Source organism: Grammomys surdaster, unplaced genomic scaffold (genome assembly GCF_004785775.1).
Source record: "Grammomys surdaster isolate TR1022 unplaced genomic scaffold, NIH_TR_1.0 184, whole genome shotgun sequence".
Classification (NCBI taxonomy): Eukaryota; Metazoa; Chordata; class Mammalia; order Rodentia; family Muridae; genus Grammomys; species Grammomys surdaster.
In genome coordinates this window covers 5,635,494-5,661,255 of record NW_021604629.1, presented here as the reverse complement: position 1 = coordinate 5,661,255, position 25,762 = coordinate 5,635,494, and the positions used below count along the sequence as shown (strand labels likewise).

The 25,762-nt window shown below is 47.0% G+C and overlaps 1 protein-coding gene across 1 annotated transcript in view; it reads right to left on the bottom strand.

Annotated features, from left to right (window-relative positions):
• The window catches only part of Parva (parvin alpha), a 152,141-nt gene that overhangs the window by 7,935 nt on the left and 118,444 nt on the right, over nucleotides 1–25,762 (bottom strand). Inside the window, exons 5-12 of the mRNA XM_028768050.1 lie at nucleotides 23,681–23,821; nucleotides 15,269–15,384; nucleotides 10,511–10,569; nucleotides 8,092–8,111; nucleotides 6,857–6,918; nucleotides 6,296–6,364; nucleotides 3,523–3,624; nucleotides 2,249–2,321 (exon numbers count right to left, since the gene is read on the bottom strand). Coding sequence (XP_028623883.1) covers nucleotides 2,249–2,321; nucleotides 3,523–3,624; nucleotides 6,296–6,364; nucleotides 6,857–6,918; nucleotides 8,092–8,111; nucleotides 10,511–10,569; nucleotides 15,269–15,384; nucleotides 23,681–23,821 — 642 coding nt within the window. The remainder of the gene's footprint in view (nucleotides 1–2,248; nucleotides 2,322–3,522; nucleotides 3,625–6,295; nucleotides 6,365–6,856; nucleotides 6,919–8,091; nucleotides 8,112–10,510; nucleotides 10,570–15,268; nucleotides 15,385–23,680; nucleotides 23,822–25,762) is intronic.

Below are 25,762 nucleotides of genomic sequence, written 5' to 3'. Positions count from 1 at the left end.
AAATTCCCCATTCTCATTTCTCCTCCTTGATTTTCCTTCCCTCCCCTCCCTTCCTCTCCTCCTTTCCTTTCTTCTCTCACCTATCTGGGATATTAAACCCAGGTCCTATACAAGTGACCTACTACTGAGCTATATCCACAGCCTTCATTTTATATGTTAATTAGAGGCAGGCAGGCAGGCTCTCACTAAATTGCCCAGGTTGGACTTGAATGGTCTATGTAGCTCAGGCTGGCCTGGAATCACTCTCTAAATCCAAGGCCTTGAGCCTGCAATCCTCCTACCTCTGCCTCTCATGTTCTGAGGGTTACAGCCCTGTGCCCTTAGGTGGGTTCCTCACCCGGTATTCCAGCCACTCCATTGGCTGTGAATGTGGTGCTCACCCTCAGCTTAAGCGTGTTAGAGCACCGAGAAGCTCTGAAGCCTGGTAGCAGAAGACTAAGATGCAATATGGGGACTGCAGAGCTCTGAGGACTCCTGACCTCAGCATCTTGCCGCGAGAAATGCCTCTATCAAGGTGTTTTGATCTGGAGACATCTTCAATGAACTTGCAATGCCTGCAGTGTAGACTAGGAAACCACACCCCAGTGTAGACTAGGAAACCTCTCCTAGGAAAAAGCATGGAAGCCAGAGGGAAAGCTGGGATCTGCTGCTCACTAAGTCCAGCCTCGCAGAACACCACTTCAGCCCCCCTTTACTAGAGCCTGGAAATTTTCTGCATGGGCACAATGCCCAGGGCAACAACAAATAAGATACATGTGTTTTTCCACTGACATCGCTTGAGAAGTTTCAGATTAAGTGCGTCAATAATCACATTTGAAACCTCATCTATATACCAAAACAGTCCTATAGATTGACACTGGGAAAGTCCTCCCTGTCCAGAGGGAAACAAAGGCCCAAACACCAACATATCAGGACAAGCCTTTCCAGCCTGCAGGCTGGAAGTTTCCATGAAGCAGCTTAAGGAGCCAACCACAGAAAGTGAAGCTGGGGCTGGAGAGAGGGCTCAGTCATGACCCAGAGGACCAGAAAATGAAGCTAGTGCACTCAAGGCAGGTGCTGGGGCTGCTGCATCCATAGGGGCATCAGGATGGAGAATCTGGCCTTGCCAGGGAGAATGCTCCTGGGGAGCACTGTCACTCTAAAGGTCCTCCCTTAGAGGTAACCATGGACATGGGACAAGGTAGGAATTAAAAGGAATAAAGCATTGAGCTTTATTAACCGTAGCTGATAGTATCTGGGCCTGTAGGAGTCACAAACTAAGGTCCCTCTCCGTAACTGGGCCTGTGGCTCATTCCTTCATCCTGGCACAGCTCTTGCCAGACCTTCTGTTATATTCTGACTGTCTTTGGGTCAATCACACTGTTTCTTACGTACCCAGCCACACAGCCTCCATTGTACCCTACTTCAACAACTCTCATGACTCTCATGCTATCTGGCCAGCTAATGATGCTTTCCTTCCTCTGGTTGGTGTCAAGAGCCTTAAGGGTAGGGGTGATCTTCTCTTTACTGTGTATGATGATGTGAAGGGTCTCAGGCTGGCTAGATGTAGGTGCAGGCATCTTGTAGATGGAAGGCAGATCTTGGGTTGGAGGCAGCAAAGCAACATGGTGTAGGAGCCACAACCTTTGCTTTTAGTGACGAGGAAGGTGCAAGCACAAGGCTCTGTGGATGGTCATCTCCTCAGAGTTCCAACTTGACAGACATTATCTGCAGCCCAGTGTCTACTTGGCAGGACTGACTACATGAAAAACTGCAGCAAGTGGCAGCAAGAGTGCATAATAGGATAACGACTAATGGCGACACCCTCAGATGCACACATGCAGATGCACACACGCTGGGGAAAACAAAACCAAAATGAACCCAAAGGTCCCAGGCTCAAGGAGAGACTATGCCTCAAAGAAATAAGGTGGAAAGTGATAGAGGAGGATACGCATTGGTCTGCTCTGGCCTCTGTGTACATACAGGTACATAGGCACGCACATGTGTGCACACTCAGTGACAGTGAGACAGAGAGACAGAGAGACAGAGAGACAGAGACAGAGATAGATGGGGAAAGAGAGACAGAGGGAGATAGAGGGGAAGGGAGAGATACAGAGAGAGACAGAGAGCCTCCATCTGTACTAAACAGGTCCTTAGAGGGTTTTAGAACAAACTGCCCATATATATTGAGAGATTACTATATTTGTCACCCAGACCCCACAAACAAATTCCCACTCCACTGTCACAAACCCAGGGAAGGGCAAAGTACCTTCTGGCCGAGGTTTAGGCTTTTCCAGCCCTCCATCTTGCATGAGCTCAAAGGCAAAGGAGACATTCAGGACCTGGCAAGACAGATACACTGGATATGTCATTGTATACCTTCTGGACCCCAAGACCCCAGGACCCTAGGATCCTATGATTTCAGGACTCCAGGATATGTCCCTGGAGATCTTAGGAGCCTTACATCATAGCTGTGGGCCTGAGGCTGAGGTATCTCTGGCTACAGAAATGTGCTGGTTGTGCTGAGAGCGGCCATGATGATCTTAGCTAGTACCACAGGGGCTTTTTCCATCCTACTCCATCCCTGCATTGGTTGTCAGGACTTCAAGCTCAGGATAACAGTGCATTCGTTTGCTTGAGTCAGATGACAAGGCATGTTCAAGGGGACCTCCATCTCGAACCAAATGCCTTTTTCTAGTCAAGTAGGATAACAAGGCCCCTGAGGGGATGCAGAGTCAGGCTAGCCCAAAACAAAATAGTCACCAGTTCTTAAAAGGGCTGGAGATGTATCTCTGCTCAATTTATAGCCCCCCATCTCTCTGTCTCTGTCTGTCTCACTGTGTCTCTGTCTCTCTCTCTGTGTCTCTATGTCTCTCTCTGTCTCTCAGTCTCTCTCTGTCTCTCTCTGTCTCTCTCTCTCTCTCTCTCTCTCTCTCTCTCTCTCTCTCTCTTCTGTAATTCCAGTATTTAGGAGGCTAAGGCAAGAGTACTGTAAGTTCCAGCAGTCTGGACTACAGTATCACCTCATATCAAATGGCGCCCTCCCCCGAACAGAGAAGAATCAGGGTTGGAAAGATGGCTCATCAGTTAAGAGGGCCTAAGTTTTGTTCTTAGCACCCATGTGGCTCACAACTGCCAGCTCCAAGGGATTCCGTGCCCTTTTCTGGCCTCCGTAGGACCTAAACACACAGCACATAGACACAGACACACAGACACATTGCAAAAAATGAGCCAGCCTGGCCAAGGGCCTCAGTGCTAACGTCCAGGAACTACCTTCCCTGTCATCTCTGACAGAGACAAGGCTGGCTGTGTATCTGCAGGAGCTCAGGGATAGGGAGGCAGGGATAAACAAAGGGCAAGGAACAGTGTCCAGGATGCTCAGAGTCTGCAGGTGGCTCATGCCAAGCCCAGCTGTCACTAGAGAGGCTCCATCTCCAACCAGCAAAGGCCTGGCCAGGGGGCCACATCTATCTCTTCCTAGACAGGCCCAGTACAGGTGGGCTGAACGCAGACTATGGATTCCCCAAGTCCCCTCCCCCTTACCTTCTGTTCAAAGCTGTCCGGGGTCAGGAAGAAGCTGTGCAGGGGTACAAAGTAGCCCTCCAGGAGCCCCATGAGCAGTACCAGGTAGACCCCATCTGCAAACTGCATGGAGAGCCAGGTGTCAGCATTCCTTCATCAGTCTGGCATCAATCTACCCAAAGCCACCTCAGATGGCAGGCTAATGGTGAGAGAGAGTCACGAGGGGCGGGGCAAGTAGCTGGAGGGGGTGGGCTCCACAGGGGAGGCAATGTGGAGGCTGCCCCATGTGTTACCTAGCTTAGTCCTCAGCTAATCTCGTGGAATGGACATCAAACTGATGTACCCCACTTTACAGGTGAGAAAAGTAAGGTGCAGGGGAAGGCCACCCTGCCTACTGGGAGGGACACTACTGCATGGAGTTGTCAGGTGGAATGACAGATGATGGGCAAGGAGAGTGACCTGAGGGCTTTGGAGTTACTTTTGCTGTTGGTATGGAGAACATGGTGGCATCACCCAGACCCAGCTTGTGTGTCCCTCCAGGTCTGGTTTCTGTGTCCCTCCCTCAGAATTCCGGAGGCAGCCCAGTGTGGCTGCCAGATATGCTGGTTCTAATTCTAACCCTACATTCTAGCTGTGGGACCTGCACTGTCTCTGCACCATATTTTTCTCATTTTTAAAGTGGGGGTGCATCAGTGTCATGGCTGTTCCATAGGGCTAGCATGAGGACTATATATAACATATAAGCACTTGAGGACCTGTTTGGTATGTAGGTAGCACTTACTAAGCACTACTGCCTTTGCTATCTGGAAAACGACAAAGCAATTGGTATTCTTTGCTGACTGGACAGAACTCTCTTAAGGACCACAGAAAGGGCCTTGAGGTCTGTACTGGGGTTGGGAAACTGAGCCAAAGGACCAGACTCTTGAGCTAAGAGCAGAGTGCTTTGTTCGAGGGAGGCGAGTTGCGTGTCCTGGGTGATCGAGGCAGTGATGGCCTGGGTTGAGTGGATTTTGGAAGGATTCAGTGTTCAAAGGTGAGCATAGATGTCTCAGTCAGATGCTTATCTGATATCCTAGCACCCCTCAGAGGATGCTGGGCCACCACACATTTTTTGCTAGAGTTTGCAAGTCACACTTCCTGCTGCCGCCCTATAAGGGAATGGAAGGAACTAGCAGCTAGTGTCTGGGTCTAGAGCATCTTCATTAAACTTCCTAGAGCAACACAGAAGACAGTGGCCTCAAGCCCAGCTGGAACTGAGGTAGTGTTCCATACTCTCCCGGGTCACATCAGCCAGGTGTGGCCTGTGCCTGGCATCCTGTTCCACCTGGGAGGGTCCGGCAGAGGAGAGCTCAGAATCTCTATGGAGATTCGGAGCCCTCTGTAGTGAGGCAAGCAGCAAGCCTGTCTGGCTGTGACTGAAGTAGGCTAAGGTGGAGTGCAACCAGTCTATGAGACAGGCGGGCTAGATGACTCTGCTCAGAGGGAGAGACAGATGGTGGCTCCCCATCTGCTGGGTCTGCAGACTAGGTGGGAATGAGGTGGACCTGTGGACAGATGCCGGAGTGCCAAGCAGCATCCTCTCACAGAGCAGCCCTGGCTCTGAGTCACGGGGAAGTTCCAGATTGCCCCAGAGTTCAGACATACAACTCTAGCTGCTGTTCTAGCACTGTTCCAGATTGCCCCAGAGTTCGGACATACAAGAAGAGAGCTCTACAGAAGGCAGGAGCTGCTCACACTTAGGTGCAAGTCAGGAGCTGAGGTTCACTCAGAATGAGAGGATGGGGGAGTTGGGGTGTACAAATCACAGCTTAGCTATTAAGTACTAAGGTACAAATGACTGTAGCAGATTCTAGCTAGAGCCCAGTAGATACCAGCTTGGTAGTCTCTTTTATCACGATAGTGGGGCTAATAAGACAAATGCCAGAAACAGTGTCTCCCAAGGAAGGCTGGTGTGGACAGTGAACAGTCTGGATGGCCTACAGATCATTTGCTTGGTACGTTTCAAAATCACCACTGCCAGCCTGAAGGGAGGGGGGCTTACAGTGCACTAGCTGAGGAGCTACTGGCAGTTGATGGCTGCGGGAGGGAGGACAGTGACATTTCTTCCAAGGTGTGGCTTTTTGGAAGGTTGCCTCTGGTCCACTGAATGTCCCTATACCCATGTGCATATGGACAGCTCTAACTGGACTTGGTAGGTTATTTATTAAAAAAAAAAAAGAAAAGAAGAGGAGGATATAAAATTGGGAGAAGGGTGGGGCTATCTGGGAAGAGCTGGGGTGAGGGAGTAGGGATGGAAATGATCTAAATATATTATATACATATATGAAATTATCAAAGAACAAGGCAGCAATAAAACCCCGCTGATGTCCTTCCAAGAATGAATGAGTGTTAAAGAGGGGCTGGAGGATAGAACAGACAATTAAACACAGGGCAGGTGACAGGAGGGTGGTGACTGTCCTCTAACCGTGACACAAACCCATTGCTCCAAACCAGCCAATATCACTTCATGATCCCCCACTAAACAGACGAATATAAGGCCCCAGTGCTAAAACTGTCTGCGTTGCATCCGTGGACAGTGGTGATCTGAGACTACTTGTTCAGAGGGAGATATTCAGAGGTGGAGGGAGTGATCTTGGCCATGTGTCATATGTCACATATAGAGTAAACAGAATCCTTTCCCAAAATGTTTCTAAAATCAGCTGGGGGAAGATTCCCATCCGGTTCATCTCTCTGAGAATATATCTCACATCCCAACCCTCTGCTGGAAAGCTCTGGGTCTGGAGCTGTCACCCACCTGCGTCTCCAGTTCTGTGACCTCCAAGTTCAGTTTATTCAGATGCTTGTTCACAAACGTGATGAGGGTCTGAAAGAGAAATGCAAAGGTACCAAGGTAGAGATCTCCACATGTGAAAGCGCCCTGGGGTCACAGGGAGAGGCACGGGCTCTAGGTTAGGCAGCCCACGTGATAAACAGGGTTTTAGCTGAAAGGGACAGGGGAGCCCTGAGAGACAGGATGACAGGTTGAATATCTGATTTGGGGTCAGTGGGGGCAGAAGGAGAATTAAGAAGAGGGCAAGAGGCAGAATGACCCTCTGGGTCCTTCTTGTTGATCTCTGCTTTGGTACTGCCTCCTGTGCCCAGCGAGAGAAAGGGTTCTGTAGGAAGGGCAGAGAAAGTTTGAGTCACTGTGAGCAGGAAGGTAGGGTAGGCATCCTGCTGGGAGAAGATGGGTCCTGGATGACTAACCAGTGTTGAAGAGCGGGGAAAAAATGTCCAGGACACCCCCCATGCGAGCTGGGGTTTCCGTGCACACTGTGGGGTTCTATCCTTTCCGCCTCTAGAATCATAGACCTACCTTCTTCACCACATTGAGCTTGTCTGGTGCATGGTCAAACAGCGTGTCAAAGGCATCACGTTCTGAAATGGAAACATACACCATGCGGGAAAGCATGTAGTTAACTGGTTACCATGGGGGAATCGCTGGCTGAGCCTTACCAGGGCCCTTGTCTGTATGTCCATCAGGTGACATATTTCTAAGCAGCTGACCTGGGCTTGGTCCTTTCTCCTCACTTCTATCTCACCATATCCCAATGCAGGCATGGTTCTAAAGTGTTTCTGACATCTCTAGTCATTAGTTATTTAAATACCAAACTGTTTTGGCTAATTTTCAAGACAATTATCCTGGTAGGAGCAGAGCTGAGGGGACAGGAGTCCAATGCCTTCCAGGACAGAACAAGAGTCTCTCTCTGGGGGGTTTCAAGTCTGTTAGCTCCTCAGTTTCCCCTTCTACAAAACATCATCTGAAAGATAAGCTTTCCTCAGGTGCATGGTAGGTATGAAAGACATGTGTTCTATAGATTTCAACATTGTTCTCCCAATGCAGTTTTAAGTAGAATAAAAGTATTTCATGAGGTAAGTAAGTATGAGGCTGGCAGAACGTAGCCAAGCCATGCTCCTGGCAGGGCATTTTCTTGATGTGGTGCCAGATTCCTAGACCCAGAGGTGATCTAGTGGAAGGGCATGAGGGCAGGAGTCGGGAAGGTTTCCAGAAGCAAGCTGGCTTGGGGAGGGTCTGTGACCCAAAGCCAGCCTTTTGAGCACTGATGAGCAAAGGTAAGACTGCTAGGAAGGGGTGTGTGTGTGTGTCTTTGTGTGTTTTCTCTGTGTGTACTTGCACATGTGTGTATATGTGTCACACATACAGAGAGAGAGACAGAGAGAGAGAGACAGAGAGAGAGAGAGAGAGAGAGAGAGAGAGAGAGAGAGAGAGAGATCTTTGACCCTTGAAGACTCTACAAACAAGCCTAAAGTTCTGAGAGATTGGATCTGTGATGCGAACTTAGAGGAAGCAGGCAGGGGACTGCCCCTCAAGTGTGTTCAAACATGTCTTCCTAAACTTCCATGCCAGGCACAGGGTAAGTCTGCTCTGCTGAGGCCAGATCTATGCTGACGAGTGAGTGTTCTTCTAGTCGCTAAGCTGACCTTCCCCACCCGGCCAGTGTGTCCCGAGCTGGGACAGACACACATTAGACAACAGAACCAACTAGCTTCACTGAGGCCACAGAAGCCAGACAAGCTCATGACACTCACCATGCCTTCCGGAAAGGGCCCTGGAAGAAAAAGAGAAAGAATTCACTTATGTGGCAGGTTTGAGTTTGGAGTCAGCCTGGACTACTTGAGACCTTGTCTCCAAAAACAAACAACATAGAGAACACGTTGCTGCCAACCTGGCCTTGGTCAAATTCAAAAAGCTACCTTCTCTGGTACTTGGTCCCATGCTGTCTCCAATTATTCCCAGAGACTCTTATGCCATGTTCAGGAAGATTACTGGTATTAGTGCAGGATGTACCACAGCAACGCTTAAGTGCTCGTTCTTCCCTGGAGGTCAGAGAGAACGCTGGAGCAGAGGCTTAAGACACTTCTCGACGAGGTCTGAGCAACCTTCGAGAAGTTTCACTGACCAGGTTCTGTGGCTGACTGCTTGCAGGTCAGCTTTGTCTTGCTCCTGGCCATCCTGTGATGCCCCCAAGTGACACTCATCACTGCTCCAGGACAGTGCCTCAGAGAGGACAGAAACTGGAACTTCACTTATTGGCAAAAAACCAGTCATGTCCTAAGAGCATAAGCACCAGAGACAGGTCAGAGGACAAACCCGTTTTAGATGCTGTGTGACTTCAGGCAAGCTCTTAAACCTCTCTGGTCTCTGGATCTTTTCATTTCTAAAATGAAAATAATGAGTGCTCTGAGCATTCGGCACCTAGAAAGATTTTATTATAATTTCTAGTGCACTGTGAATGTCCTAAATATTAAAACAAATATTGCAGTTTGTGTGTGCATGTATGCATATGTGTGTGTGCATGCGTGTGTGTGTGTGTGTGTGTGTGTGTGTGCATGTGTAAGTCAGAGGACAACTTGCAGGAATTGGTTTTTCCCTTCTACAATGTGGATCCTGGGGAATTGAACTCGGGCTTGGAAGCAAGCACCTTTACCTGAGCCTTCTCGATGACCTCATTCTTTTCTTAGTACATGTCTGGCTCTTAGGAATTTTACGATATACTTAATTCACTTGCACACCTAACACCAACTACATGACTATTTGTGTGTGGTTTTCCTACACAGAATGGTGAAGCTGTAGAAGCCAACTAGATGGACTAGCCTTTGGCTTCCTTCATAGCCCTGGGGTAGGGGACACCCCTGCTGCACCAGAGTACAGAAAAGACCTGCACAAACTGTACTGGGCTGTCCTTATGAAGGCTTCACCCATGTTTTTTTTTTGCAGCAGAGAAATGGGGACCATAAAACCCTAATGCACAGCTGAAAAGACTCCTTTAGAATCTTAACTGCCTCCATGTCCCAAGTCCAGTAGTTTCTCCCAGGACACTCCCCTGTTTGTTCTGTTCTCTTTTCCAGAAGATGAGACAGTGGGTACAAAGCATCCCTCATGGGATGGGAGATCCAGGTAGGACAGTGAAGCTGGACCTGAGATGGTTTTGCCTCTTAAGCCTCAAAGTCATGCCAAAGGCATCTGGCATCTTGCCAGCATCCTGCCGACCATGTGACTACTGGTGACTAGAGTGGGGTTGGGGGAGATGGGGAGGCTTCATGATGGGCTCTCCACAAGTCATATGACAGGAATAGTGGGAAGGGCCATTCTCTACCTCTACCCATTCCCAGGCCTTTTTGAAATCACTATGCTCACCATAGCCACAGATCTGACCCATGTCGCTCTTGGTTGGAGAGTGCTCAAGTGGAGACCACAGGCCAACATCCAGTGTATTTCACTTTAGTTTTGAGACAGGGTTTCTCATTGTACCTGAACCTTGCTGATTTGGCTGGGCTGTTTGGCCAGTGAGTCTCAGGAGTTTCCTGTCTCTGCCTCCCCAGTAGTGGGATAAGAGGTGCACACAGCTGTATCTGGCCTTTAGCTCAGACGCTGGGGATTGGGACTCAGGCATGTTTGTGTGACAAGCATTTTGTCAATGGAACCATCTTCCCACTCTTGTGGCAAACCTTTCTATTTCCTCATCTTCAAAATTCTAAAAACAAATAGGATAGTCAAATCGAACCAAAACTCAAAAGACATCTGTAAAGTAGGGAGTGCTTTCTGGATCATGGCATGTGACCAAATAAATCAGATTTAAGAAGGGTGGGGGGGGAGTCATCTTTTTGAAGATTAACAATTCAGATTGGCCTCCTGTCTACCACATGATTTCGTACTGGTTGGCTTTTTTTTTTGGGGGGGGGATGCTTTTTTCCTGGAGTGCCACAAAATTAGAAAATTTCAATCATGGCTAATTCTTCTTTCCCTGTTTCCCCACCCAAGGCTGTACCTTAAGCAGCAAGAGGCATGTTTTGAATGCATGGAAAAGGCTAAGCTATAATCATCGGCCGCAGCTTAATCCCTCCTGCAATCCCAATAAATGAAAACTAAATATCAGCAAATGGGTGAATTTCAGAGAAACATCTGTGTTCCATTACAGACTCGCTGGCAACAATGGTGTTGACATACTCTGTGTTACCAGTTATTTCCTCTTGGATTTGTCGAGACTGGAGGATCCCTTCTCGTTTCTAAAATGGAGAAGAGAGGAGAACAAAACAGGCTTTAGCAATACAGAAACATTGGTTGGCATTCCTGCCATAGAGAAGGTTACTGGTGTTTCATAAGAGGGTCAAGAGATGAGAAGATTCAAGAAGGGGAAATGCAGTGATTTGGGAACACCTGGCTGCGCGCACCATCATGGCGGAGTGCAATTGGTGTTTGGTCCAAACAAGTAGGCTGATTCCTGGATGGTGAAGCCTGCCTTTCTTTATTGAAGATTTGTCGGAAGTCAGCTGCTTGCCTTAGGGAGTGAGGCACAGCAAACCGAATGGAAATGAAGGCTGGGTGTGCCTGCCTCCAGCTGGGGCCCCGCAGGGCGGCCACTTTGAGCAGCAGAGCCTTGTGACTGTACAGGAAGTTTGTAAGGCAGCTTTGAGAATCTGGAGGCATAGAGGACTTAGTTTGCTTTGCTTTTTACCCAATAGCCATGGAGCTCTTTTAATTTTCTGAATAGTTTTAATGTATTCTTTGATAATTTCACACATGTATACAATGTGCCATGATCCTATCTACTCTTTCCTCACCCTGGACCCTCTCAATACTTCCCGCCCCAACCTTCATGTCTATGTATATCCCACTGGCCCATTACTATTGCCTGTGTGCACACGCATGTGAGGTCATCCATGTGAACATGGGTAACCTACCAGAGGTCATGGGCCCCTCAGAGAAAAATGAGTCCCCTTCTCTTAGCAGCCATCACTGGTCAGGAGCTCCTTAGTGAAGGATGGAGCCCTGTGAGGCCCTGTGTCAGTCAAGCTGAAATGCTGACTGGCTCGACCTTATGAAGGCAGACACAGCTGTCATGAGAGTCATACGTGCAGGGGCCACACCACAGAAGCCAGCATTACATAGCACGGATACTCATCCTCTGGTTCTTCGACTCTTTCTGCCTGGCCTTGGTTGACATTCCATGAGCCTGGCGAGGATTAGTATAGACATCTCACTTAGGGCGGAACACTGACCAGTTAGGAATCTCTCTGCATTGACTGCTGCCCATGGCACAAAGAAGTTTATAGAAGCAAGGCTGAGAGCAAGCACTAGTCTATGGAGTGAGTCACTGGCACAGTTTTGCTGAGTCAAAGGGTGACATTCTCAAGTCTCTCTAGCTCAGGTCCCTCTAGCTCCAGCAGGCTCCACCTGGTGCTGGCATGGTGACTGTGAGTGAGCAGCGTACATGCTACTCTGAGAAAAGCAACCACTTTGAGCCTTGTCCAGCCAATTTCTTTCCTCCTCCTCTTCCTCCTCCTCCTCTTCTCTCTCTGTTCTTTTCAAAGACAGGGGCTCATGTAGTCCAGGTTGGCCTTCAATATTATGTGGACTTCCAGCTAGATGGTCAGAGATACTTTTCAAGGGGAGGAAACTCTGGGGACAGCTGGACCCCGGGGAGAGGTCATTCTAGGGGGAGGTGGCTGCCATTAGTTTCTGGGAAGCTCCTACTGGGGGTAGTGGTGGCTGGAGAGTTGAACTTGGAGCCAATGAAGGAGCACAAGGGTTCCTTAGGACCATTGGATGGATGCCAGGAGGAAGGCTCACTACCAGGTCCCTCTGCAGCCAGCAGCAGACCCTTGCAGAACAGTCTGGGCATCATATAAAGGCTGTCAGAGCAACTGTTCCAAAGCCAAAATGAATGTTAAGAAGGGGCCTCTGAGCCAGGATATGGTGGCACACATTTCATCCCAGCACATTGGAGGCTAAAGCAGGAGGACTGAGAGTTTGGGTCCAGCCTGGACTACAGAATGAAACCTTGCCTCAGTCCAACCCCTTCCCCATCAAATAAAGGAGGGACCTCAGTTCGGGAGGACCAGATGAGCCATGCCTTCTGGAGCCTTCCTCCCAAACTTCCAGAAACAATAGCCACAGACAATATGACCCTGGGGAACCCTTTTGCAGAAAGAAAGGCAGACTGGAGTCTCTGGAGTCTCTGGATTAGAGGAGGAAGGGGCAATCAAAGTGGAAGAGAAAGTGGAAGTGGAAAGGGACAGGTTGGGGTAGGAGATCAAGATTTGTTCAAAATTCAGTTTTGAAACGTGCCCAATTTTCCCATGGGACTCATTGAATCCTCGACTTGGGAGGCCACAGTCAGACAGAAACTCTGACTTTCCAGTTCATACACTGTAAAAAAAACACTCTCCTATAGCTGGGAAGGAAGTGGGTGTTACGGAGCCCCCACTGGCAGCCCACAGAGCACCTATCACTACTTCTGCCTAGGGAGATCGCTCTTCACCTTAGGGTCTCACTTTCTCTAGATTTGCTTTTGTTTTAAAACAGGGCCTCACTATGTAGCCCAGGCTGACCTGGAATTTATTTAGATAGTCTGGGCTAGCCTCAAACTCACAGCAATCCTCCTGCCTTGTCCTTCTAGGTCGTACACTATTACAACGGGCATTTTCTGTCAGTTCTGAATCCTGCTTCTGAGCCTCTTCTCCTGATAATGCTAATGATCACCCTGTAATTCCTAACACACACACACACACACACACAAACACGAACACACGTACGCATACACATATACACAAACACACAAAACACGCACACATGCGCGCGCGCAGACACACACATACACAGCACTTTGTGTAACACTTTTCCCATGCCCTCACCCTAACAAAAGTCCCTGCAGCAGGAATTAAACCCCAAACTGCTCCTGATGGCTGATAATTGAGCTCAAAATAAGGTCTGAGACGCGAGCTTGCAGGGACCACTGTTTCAAAATAGCAGTCTCCCACCAACTCTGCTGCTGACATTTTTTTTTTCCTTTTGTTTCTAGTAAAGCAACAGGTAAGTTTTGTTATTTTTGTTGGAGACCTGTTTACCTTACCTGGTCAGAAAGACAACTAAAATATTCAATAAATTGACAGATAGAGCACTGGAAGGCAGGTAAGTCACAGAAGGAAAGTAGTTGTAGAAGACGTGAAAGGCTGGCTTACTCAGGAACATCTCTGCTCGCTTTTGGTGTTGTGCCTTTTATGGCTTTGTGTATTCCATAGCAGTTTAACTGACCTCAAAACCCTCTGTGCTCCACCATCTACCATCCATCCCTCTCTTTCCCATGGCAGCATGTCAAAACACAAAATGAACTTGTGTGTTATTGGCTGGCAAGGATAACGAAGCAGAGACGGTGTAGGCTCTTTAAGAAGACACTTGTTCCAGGATGCTCTGGGTTGGCCACAAAACGCTGGGCACAAAGGCAGAGCTCAATGGCAAGGATTCTGAGTACCTGTCTATCAGCCACACTTAAGGGTCTGAACCACACAGCTCAGCCCTGTCAAGGACAGTCCTCTGCCTGTCTGTGTCATCTTGTCTCCTTGAAGGCAGCGCCAACGCGCGCCCTATTCCTATTACAGCTTTATGATGCTTTGCAGAGTTGAGTGCCAGTCGGTGTGGAAGAAAGACTTTCTCATTAGGGCAGGAGTGCTCCGTTGCTTAGGAGCACAATTGTCAATGCTCCCCTCCAGTTACCATCTGACCCGCAAGCTCAAAGCTCTTTTGTCCTGTAAACAGGCCTGACCTGATCTGGCACAGTTAACCAGCCCAAAAGCCTTCTTTTCTCCTACTAACTGAAGGCAGAGCTGCCTCCTGTTGTCTGTTGCAGAACCCTGGATGCCTCGGGGGCTTGTGTGCACCCTTTCAATGCATACTTATATGGAAAAAAACAAAAAACACCAGAGACGAGCAAGCACAACGATGACCTTTTGTTTAAATGGGCATGAAGTTGGAAAATAAAACTGCATTTGAGTATTTAACTGGGTCAGGAGCAGAGTAATCTAGCCATGGGGAGAGAGATCGCACTTTCATTGTGGAAATTATGTGGTCATATGTGAAGGAAAACTCCATCCAACAGTCTGAACTTGAGGACCTAGTTGGCCTTTGCTTGGGGACTGAGAAGCAGCAGCAGCAGCAAAGGGTATAAACATGCATACACACACACACACACACACACACACATCCTTGAACACACAACACTCCCTCCCTATATATGAACTTACACACATACATATACACATACGTTTATCCCCTTCACATGCTTGAACACACACATTCCCTTACACACATACAATCCTTTTCACATGCACCTATTTCCCATACATGCAATTAAACACACATATACACACACATATCCTCACTCACTGATATGTACTCAAACATACACATGCTTGAACACACTCTTCACATGCACACACATGTGGTTGAACACATACTTCCTCATATACACTACTCTCTCTCTCTCTCTCTCTCTCTCTCTCTCATTCCTTCACACACAATGCTTGTATGACACTCGACCAAAACCATGATTTTCCAAAGCTTGTCGAGAACGTGCATGACACATACAAATGCCTTTTTTCATGTTCAACTCTACACACCTCATGAACAAATACACTATACACTTGCAGCCATATGTTGCACAGAGACTCTTCCAGCAAATCCATGTAAAGCCCAGACACATACTCACACAAAGCTACACTACACACAAGCCCACAACCTTTCATTCTCTTCACAGTTACTGAGCGTAAGGCAGCAGGTGCTGGATATCTCCCAGCACACAGCACAACCAAGTCCACTTAGCCTTCACCCAGCTGTCCTTGGAAGCATCTACTCAACATGCTTTGACTCTTGCTCGGCTCAGCCTCTGTGACTTAAGGGTGCACATGTATAGGGTAGCGGGCATCTTACCTGAACCACAACCACTTGGATAGAAACATGATCTGGGAGTCGGATTGGTGCCCGGAAATACTGAGAAAGAGCAACCAGCAGGTGGAGGATGGCAACCAGGTTCTTGGCATGAACAGCTGAAATACAAGATCAGGAAATGAGAATCTTCAGATTCTAGGCAGGATAGGTATCTATTGAGATTACAGCAGTACCTTCCTCAGTGTCTCCTGTTGTACCCTAAGCATCAGAGAATTCCCTCAACACCACCTGTTCCTCCTACTCCAACCCTCTCAACTTACGACCGCGCTCCCTCGGTTCCTTCTTGGGTGCTATGATTGGTAGATTTCCAACATAGCATCTCTACTCTACTTGAGGTTCCTCAGGAGCACTGACTGAGTCTGCAGCTCGGAGAACTCTCTCTACCCAGGCCCCTGTTCTCATCTGCATCCACTCCCTCCCCACCTGTCAGGGAACAGAACACTGGATTGGTACCACATCCCGTGTTGCAGGCTGTTCACAAACCTTTCTTTAATCAAGAGATACCGAGTCAGAAGTCCTGAGTCTCTTCCTCTGTCCAGAGTCAACTTCTCTAGAAGAATCATGAGAATCACTCAAAAAGTTTGGCAGCTTATGCCTTAAAATGTGGGTGTAGTCTATGTTCTCAAGCAAACCCAAGTGTCTTCCACAGTTGCCTCACCCTGTGCCCATACTAAAACACTTATGCTGCTGAAGGCTAGGCCCTTCTGGTTCTCTCTCTCTCTCTCTCTCTCTCTCTCTCTCTCTCTCTCTTCGAGACAGAGTTTCTCTTTATAGCCCTGGCTGTCCTGGAACTCACTCTGTAGACCAGGCTGGCCTCAAACTCAGAAATCCGCCTGCCTCTTCCTCCCAAGTGCTGGGATTAAAGGCGTGCGCCACCACTGCCTGTGTAGCTTTCTCAGTAGATGGGCTACATACTGACTCATGTGGCTTACACAGTCAGGCAGACTAGAACTTGAATGTGACTTTGTTATCTGTTTACTGGGCTACTCTGACCACTGAGCCTTTACCATTTCGGATGACATTTTCCAGGTGGACATATACACTGTAAAGACTTCCAACATTAACAAAGGCAGAGCCCCTGGAACACTGCAGGTGGCCAGGAATGACTGGTATTTTTTATTATAACTTATGAGAAAGTCCCTGGCATGGAGGCAATCAGGGCATGCCAACCCTCTCTCTTCCTGTCTCATAAAAGGGCAGACTCTTCAGGCCCTTGCCTGCCTGTGCGGCCCTACTAGCTTCATGGCTCTTCATTACAGGGACATTTAAGGGAAAATCCAGAGTACCATGTGTGTATGTCACTTGCACAGGGTTGTCAGGCTGTCATTTGTCTTCCCTGGGTCAAAAAGTCTGCTTTAGAAGTTTTGAGAAGCCACCATTTAAGGAAATGATTCAGACTGTCCCTTGACATTGTTAGCACCATTCCTCATCAAGGCTGCTCCACAGGCAGTGTCTCCTCATGGCCAGTGGTGGCTCAACATGGCCCCAAGCAGCACACCTGGCTTTCCAGAAGATTCAGATCTGGAAAGTGCTGTGCACTGACTCTGACCTTCAGTGACCGCCTACAAAGTGGCTCCTGGTTGGGACTGGGCCACTAACATGGCACTGTCATGAAGATAACCAGGGTTTGCTCTTTCAGTCAGGGTTATTCTATCATCCCCAGGTTGGATCCTGGAGGCTGTAAACACACTTGAGGCCCTCTTGCTTTTAATGACAAACTTGATGTTGGAAAAGTTCAGGTCAGCCAAGTCCTGATTGCCTGGTGTTCCTGTATATCACCTCGGTAAGTGACATCAAAGGTATCAGACAGAGGTCAGATCCTTTCAACAAATGCTGTGTCCTCCAGGGGATGTTATTCAGAAGAGATAATTCCATGTAGACATACAGAGAATGTGGACAAGGATGCTAGCCTCTGTGTCAGACATCAGCATCAAAAGCAAAACCCTGGGAAACACCCATACCCAGGTGGAGTGTGGTGTAGATCAGGGGCCTCCAAGTTTGCTTTTGTTGTTGAGAGACAACAAAACTACACAGTTCTTACCATGTAGTTCTGGTGGCTCCAGAACATTCTATGTAGCCCAACCTGGCCTTGAACTTGTTACCCTACTACCTTAGGCTCTTGAAGCTTTTTTCCCCCAAAACTCATTTTAATTTTTTTCTTGATTAATTGTATAGGGGGCATACCCTACACATGGCACATACATGGAAATCAAGGGATAACGTTTGCGGGCTGAATATCACCTTCCATCATGTGGTGAGTTCTGGGGATTGAACTCAGTTTGTCAAGTTTGGTGGCAAACACCTTTACCTGTTGAGCCATTTCACTGGCCCCTGAAGTTATTTTTTATTTTTTCCCCTGTCCCCTCTCTCCCTCCTAAGCAGAGAAATCTTCTGGTCTAAATGCCAATAGCAGAGACCGTGAAAGGACGACAAGACAATGAAGGCCTTTAAGTCTTAACTGTGGCCCACCCATTTCTGCTTCTTTTCTTCCAGCTGTGTTTGAGTTTCTCCTTCTAATCTTGAGCCTGGACCTAACATATGCATCAATCACGGCCTTTCAAAACTATGATATAGCCACATAACAGAACCCTTGCACAAAAAGAAAAGCACAGTCAAGACAATGTCAGCTAAGTATCAATATGAATTAATTGAAGGGAAACTCCACAGACACAAGACAAGACCATGAACCATGCACATCTACATGCACATACATGTAGGTGTACACACACACACACACACACACATGTGTACAAACATGTACTTGTGATCAGCACTTGAAAAGGAGTATAAAACCATTTTGGGTTCTGAGATGAAACCTTGAGCTGAGTCGCTCTGTCTTGATCAAGACACGAACTATTCCTTATCCAGAATCTCAACACCATGGATGCAACTCCTCCGCTAGTCACCTGGTGGTCATATCCAGCATCAGGCTGCCTCAGTAGTATCATGACTGTTGTACTTAATGATGTCCCCAGGGCATGAGAACAGTGAGGCTGGCAATGCAGACATGCTGAAGTGAAGGCATGAAGGGCTGCCTTTAAGTTAAAGGGAGAGAATTCAACAATAGAGAAAAACCTGAGTACTGAGACTCTGATAGCTATAATAAGAATGCATATTCTATTTAATTGTGAGAAAGAATATTCCTGCTCATTTAAAAATCAGATTTATTTATTTACTCCACATGTGTGGATGTTTTGCCTGCCTTCATGTCTGTCTGTGCACAATGTGTGTGACTGGTATCTACAGAGACCACAGGAGGATATCAGATTTCCTGTTGCTGGGGTTACAGATGGTTATGAGATGCCATGTGGGTGCTGGGAACTGAACCTAGTCCTTTAAAAGAGCAGCTCTTAACTGCTGAGCCATCTCTCCAGCCCTTCATGTTAATTTTGTTAAGGGACAAGTGTGGTAGCCATTGTGTGTGATAAGTGTGTTGTTGGGTTAGGAAAGGCATCAATAGCAGGAACACAAAAACAAACTTATAGACCAATAGGAGAGTGTAGAACACCAGGAAGCAAACCAGCATGGCTACAGTCACCTGGTTTTCAACAGGATGTAAAAAGCATACACTGGAGGAAAAAAAATGCCTCTTTAACATAGGATGCTGGGAAAGCCAATAACCAACCCCTTGTAAAAGAATGAAACCAGATCTGGATCTCTCACCTTGTGGACCAATCAGCTCAAAATGATCAAAGATCTTAACGTGAGACCTGAAAGGTTGAGGCTGCTAGAAGAAAACCCAAGTAAAAGACTTCTATGTAGGCATAGACGAAGACTTCCCACAAAGCATCCAGTGGCACAGGAAATGACCCCATGAACTGAAAAATGGGACTGTGGGAAATTAAAAATGTCTGCAGAGCAGAGGAAACAATCTATCAGCATGAGAAAACAGGCTACAGAATGGGAGAAAACCTTGCTAGTTCCTACGCCATAAGATGTAGCATCTGTGAAGAACCTTAAAGAATTAAACATCACTCTACCCTCTAAATCATCCAATCAACAGATGGATAAATATACTGAATATTTCTGAATCTGACATTTCTCAAGGGAAATACAAATGGCCAATACACATATAATATATTTCATATATATATATATATATATATATAAATATATATATATATATGAATGAATGAATGAAAAGGTGTTGAACTTCCTTAACCATCAGGGCAATGCAACACTGTGAGATTCTATCCAGTTAGAATGACTACCACCAGGAGAACAAACAACGAACCCCAGTGAGGCTATGGGGAATGAGGAAGCCTCATTCCCCACAAAGTCCACAGCTGGGAGTGGACACTGGTGAGAGTGGACACTGGTGGGGCCACTACAGAAATCAGCACGGTGGTTCCTCAAAAAACTAAAAGTACAACTACCTTACTCGACAGCTAGGTCACTCCTGGGTGTAACCCGAAGACGCTACGTTGACATGCTACGGAGATGCTTGCACATCCATGCTTACTGCTGCACTACTCACAATAGTCAGGAAACGGAACTGGCCTTGATGTCCATCAACAGATGGACAGACACAGTGTATGTATACGATGATACAATTTAATTCAGCTATAGCGAAAAATGAAGTTATGAAGTTTGCGGGCAAGCTGGGCGGTGGTGGCGCACGCCTTTAATCCCAGCACTTGGGAGGCAGAGGCAGGCGGATTTCTGAGTTCGAGAGTTCGAGGCTAGCCTGGTCTACAGAGTGAATTCCAGGACAGCCAGGGCTACACAGAGAAACTCTGTCTCGAAAAACCAAACCAAAAAAAAAAAAAAAAGTTTGCGGGCAAATGGATACAACTGGAGATCAATAGGTGAAATGAGCTACGGCTCTCTCTCTCTCTCTCTCTCTCTCTCTCTCTCTCTCTCTCTCTCTCTGTCTCTGTCTCTCTCTCTCTCTGTGTGTGTGTGCATGTGTGTGTACACGAATTCGTGTGCATTCGTGTGAGGTAGGATGGAGGAGAAGGAGGAGGGTGAGATCTTAAAAGACGGGAGAAAAGAGGGAACGGGATAGATGTGATGTGAAAACAGAATGAGGTACTCTCTGGGGTGAGGGAGGAGACGAGCAAGAGAGGGGCAGGAAGGTGGGAGAGAGTAGTAGGAGAGGAGGAGGAGTTAGAGCAAGGGAGTGACACACAGGTATGAAAGGGCACAGCGTGACTCGGGACTTTGTGAGCTAACTTAAAATAATGAAAAAGATGGGAAAGCTATTGTTCTATTTGCGTGTCTGTGCCCATGCAATGTCTGCAGCTATCCACAGTGCAGGCACCCCCTGGGATGTTGAAAGACATCCCCTTTGGATACAGGGAGATTACTATCCATACATGCACAAACGTGTATTCATATGTGAGGGAACAAAAAGCCTGTTTTAGACACTCTTTATTACACACGCAGACACACACAGATGGCCAGACAGACACACCTTACAGTAATACTCTAAAATTTTCAGGATCCATCTCTAGGTAGGCAGCTATGGAGGCCTCGCACACAGGCTCAATACACAGCCTGGCTCTGCAGCTGGCTTTCTGAAACAGATTCCTGGCTCCACTGTTCATCACTCTGTAAGCAGGACAGCAGTGTTCCTTCCAGGGACATCAAGTGTACCAGTCACTCGTCCTTGCTCTGGGACAGTGATAACAAAGACACTAAAATCTCTGACCCTGGTATAATAACGTTCATAGAGTCATACGTCCTCTGTGCCTTGATTTTCCCATCTAGGAGACGAGGGTGGTGAAAAGGATTACCTGAGCTGGGTGAATGGGTGCTGCGAGGATTAAAATGGATATTAACATCCAAATGTGTTTTTATACACTGGCATTTTCTAAATTTTCAATAATAAAAAAATACTATTTGTGAACAGGAAAGAAAAAAATCCTTAAAGTCCTAGATCAAAGACCTTGGTAACTCAGCAGTCTGTCCCTGCACCCTTGTCCTGAGCATAAAGGTGACACCGTGTCCCCAAATGCACAGCCAGGCCTGATTAGAGAGAAAGGAGAGAACTTCTCCCTGTGAGTTGTGCCTGCTCTGTTCCTTCTAGAACACACTGCTTCTTCTTGTAAACAAGCTCCAGCTCTTCTTGATGCCCTGAGGCAGCACAGGGAGCAGCCAAGAGAATAATTATCCCTTCTGACCCACTAATCCATCTCCATTCTGGAGATCTAGCCAGGGAGAGGAATTCACAAGAAGTAAACAGAGAGACAGCAAAGATATCCAACAAAATCCATCCCATATTAGCAACCAGCTTGCAAAGCGTGTGTGTGTGTGTGTGTGTGTGTGTGCCCGCATGCACGTGTGCATTTTATATATGTGTGAGGCCAGAGGTCAAAATCAGGTGGTCAAGTGTGTTCCTCAAGGCTCCATCTAACTTGTTTTTTGAGACAGTATCTCTCACTGAATCTGGAGTTCAGTGACACACTTAGCCAGGGTTGGCCAGAGAACTCCAGAGCTCTCCTGTCTCTGCCCCATCAGTGCTGAAATTACAGGGAAGTGGCACTACTCTGAGCTTTAATTTTTTTTTAAATATGGGTACTGGGGCTCATTCCAAGGCTTGTGAGGCAAACTTTATCCAATAAGTCATATGCCCAGCCTCATATGTCCTTTTCTGAATATGATTTAATTTCCCAGGGGCACAGGGAAATAGAGCTCCTTAGCAGGGCAGCCTTTGGGGCCTAAAGCCAGGTCCTGTCCTCAACCCTCAGGTGACTTTGGCTAAGCAGAGAATGCCCTGTTCCCAGCTTATCACACTGTTCTATGCCAGCAATGGTATAATTATGCTGAAGGAGGTATTGGGTGATTTGGCTCCAATGTCAGATGTCAGAAAGGAGGACAGGAGACAGTTCCCGGCAGCTATGAGGTCACTGTGACTGGGGAGGGAGATCTAATACTTAGATCCAAACATGGTCTAACTATTTTAGTTGCACTGTATAAAATCTGCATTTGTTTCTTTACAAAGAGAAAAATCAGGAAACTCCCCGACTAGGCATTGACTGTCACTGCTAGTGTCATGTGACCCATTGACTTACTGTTGAATCTAAGTTCCAGTTTATATTAGATGCCAAGGCACACTCTTGAGGCAGCAAAAGAATGAATGTTCTCAGGGCTGGGGAGACAGCCCAGAGGTTCAGAGCACTAGTTGCTCTTCCAGAGGACTGAGGTTTGATCCCCACTACCCACACAGCAGCTCACAACTGTTTGGGAGCTCCAGGCCCAGGGGATCTGACACCCCCTGTTGCCTTTGTGGGCTTTGCATCAGGCAAAACACCTATGCATATAGAAAGTATTAAAAAAGAATAAATGGTCTATATTTTTCTGAAATCTTTGAGTTATACTACCAGTGAAAGGTGGAACTTAAAAAAAAAATCCTGTTCTAGGGGTGGAAAGATGCTTCAGTGTGTATAGGTGCTTACTGTAAAGCTTGGTGAATGCCTTTGTCAACTTGACACAACCTAGAATCAGAATCACCCGGGAAGAAGAGTCTCAATAAAAGACTGGGTGCACTGGCTTGGCCTGTGGGTATTTCTGGTCGACTCTAAGCTAACTGACATAATAGAAATGTGGCAGAGGTTACCCATCTCGTTTATAAGACTTTAAATGGATTCCCCCCCCCTTTAGGAGAGTTAAAAATTATGCTTTCAAACCTAGGAAAGGAAAAGATCCGCCTTCACTGTAAGTGACCTCATAGTTGCAAGACTCCAGCCAGTATGGGGGGCACTATTCCCTACGCAGGAGTCCTGAACTATGCAAGTGGAGAAGAATTCAAGCCGAGTAGAAGCAGTCAAGCAAATGAATCCATGTAAAGGCGAAAGAAGAGAACTGACTCTATAAAGTTGTGTCTTGTCCTCCAGATCTGTACCATGGCATGAACATTCCCCCTTCCCTGCTATGTGTCGGTCGGTCTGTCTATCGGTCTGTCTGTCTCTCTGTCCCTGTTTCTCTCTATCTCTCTAGTAAATAAAACATTAAAGCAAACCATTTTCTAGTGTTTAGGACCTCCGAGGTATCGTTGCTCCTTCTGAGGAGCAGAGTAGAAGTGACAGGGTGTGGGCAGAACTGCAGCCTCACTCTTGGCTTCTCAGTTGTGTGGGCCTGTGGCCCTCAGCTTCCCCGAGTTCCTACGTGCTGGAGATAGCATTGCTCTCAGCAGGCTGTGTGGGTCTCAGAAGGGGCTCCAGGGATGTATCCTTTCCTTACCCAGCTGACCTAGCGGCACAGAACCTTCCAGACAAAGGGGCACAGACCTGGACATTTTATTATTTCCACCCCCAAGGGTCTATATGATAGACTATCTTTCCTGTGAAAGGTATTTCTCAAAGAGAAACAAAGTTGCATCCCAGGTTATTTAGGAATGGTGGGGACACATTAGGGCTGGTGTTGCTGCATGGTCCTCCTCTCCCGACTCACAGTCTACGTTCCACTTGATGCTCCTGGGAGGAAGCTTCAAGGTCTCATTGATCTTCTCCAGCACAGTCTGTAGCTTTTGCTTCTGGGCGATCTCCGACTGGGTAACCTCTGCCACGTTGAGCTTCTCACTCTCCAGTTTCTCTGGAGTGGGAAGGGAAAAGAGCAGACGTTATCTGGGGTCATAGAAAATCTAACTCGTGCCTATTCCTTCATACGTTCAACCATGACAACACGCAATGAACAAATCTCTACAGCCAAGCCTAGGATTGTTCTGGGATTCCACCCCACATAATCAAATCTGGGGCTGTTCGAGCATTGGGTCAAAAATGGCAGGGTGTTTGCAATCCTATGCAATCCTTTTGTATGCTTTAATCATCTCTGCATTATTCAAATGCCCCATACAATATAAAGGCCATTATATACTGTTATTTTATATTGTTTATAGAATCATGACAAGAAAAATACATTTTTAGCATTGATGTAATTTTTTTCAAAATTTTAATTTATAGTCCATTCTAATTCCATTTTTGTTGCTATGATAAAAATACCCCAACAAAAAGCATCTCTGTAGAAAATGTATGCTGGCTCATAGTTCCAGGCTACATTCCATCACTGTGGGGAAGTCACAGTGGCAGAAGCCTGTGATAGCTGGTCACATGGCATCGCACAGGGAGATGAATGTACGCATGCTTACTTCTTGCTTCTGCTCAGCTTCATTTCTCCACTTGAAAAGTTCAGCACTCCCACCTAGGGATTGGTGCTGCCCACACTGGGCTTTCCCACACCGATTAGTTTCATTAAGACAGTTCTCCGCAGGCATGCCCTCATGCCTGGAGTAGGGTGTAGACAGTCTCTCACTGAGACTCTTCCCAAGTGACTTGAGGTTGTGTTAGTTGAATCTGCAGACATGAAACCTTTGGATACGAAGGACCAAGTGTGTTGAGGACCTTCTGGAAGAGGGATGCTGCTCCTCGTTTAATTGAGTCCTGGGGAAGCCTTTTGACTGTGCAGTAGACCCGCAGGACCACAGAAGTTGGGAATTTAGCTGGCCACTTTTGAATGTCCCTCCTTCATTCTGAATTTCCCCCTCATCTTTTCCAAGGACACCACTGTGTCCCAACTGGCTAGTCTTCTGTCAGAGCCAGCTAAACTGTTCTTATAGGCATTCTGTCTGCTCTTGTATGGATGTCACCCCAGTCACATTAGTCTGATATAAACATCTCTTTCCTTTTCCTCCCAACCCCTACCCTTACCACAATGTTACATTTTGTCAGTTCCAAGGCAACACATCTTTAAAAAAAAAAACCATTTTCACATCCCTAAAATCAGAATGTGTCTTAAAGAAATGACATCCTACAAGTACTCCCATCCAGGTGGAAGACAGAAGAGCCCTCATGGGACCATTACTTCCGTGCTCTGATAAGCCCACAGGAGCACCTGCAGATAATATCAGCTACAAATTTGAAGAAGAAAGCACCTGGTAATGGTGAGCAGTGACTTCTCTCTCTGGACGACGCTCACACTGTGGGGTGCTTTAATATCTATGCATCTTATGTGTCCCGACACAGGACACAGCTTGATCACTTTACTAATCTAGATTCGTATTTTAATCTATCACCAAGGACAAAACAATGGTAGCTTCTTTGATGGGAATTACAGTGCCTGTTTCTAGATTCATCTGAATCCATGCTCCCCTGCTCATTCAGGACTAAGCAACCCATGGCTCAGAACGTGTTTAAAATAGCTTTTCTCTGCATTTTAAGGGCTGCCATATAAATATTTCAACTTTCCATCAGTGCTCTGACAAATGCTTATTTATTTTTGATAATTACAGCTTACACAAGCTATATGCCCTTTGGTGTGAGACTGTCCACTGGAGAGTGTGTGCAGCTTCTGTAGAGCCATGAGTTATTGTCAGCAGCAGGGCAGGATGACTGCGGGCTATTTGTAAGTGCAGCATCCTCAGATGTATCTCTCTGCCCTCTTCAGTTGATTCAAGCCATCTCTCACTTCCTTAGTGCAGGGATTTATCAAGAACAGAGCAAACCTTATCTATCGTGTGTGTGTGTGTGTGTGTGTGTG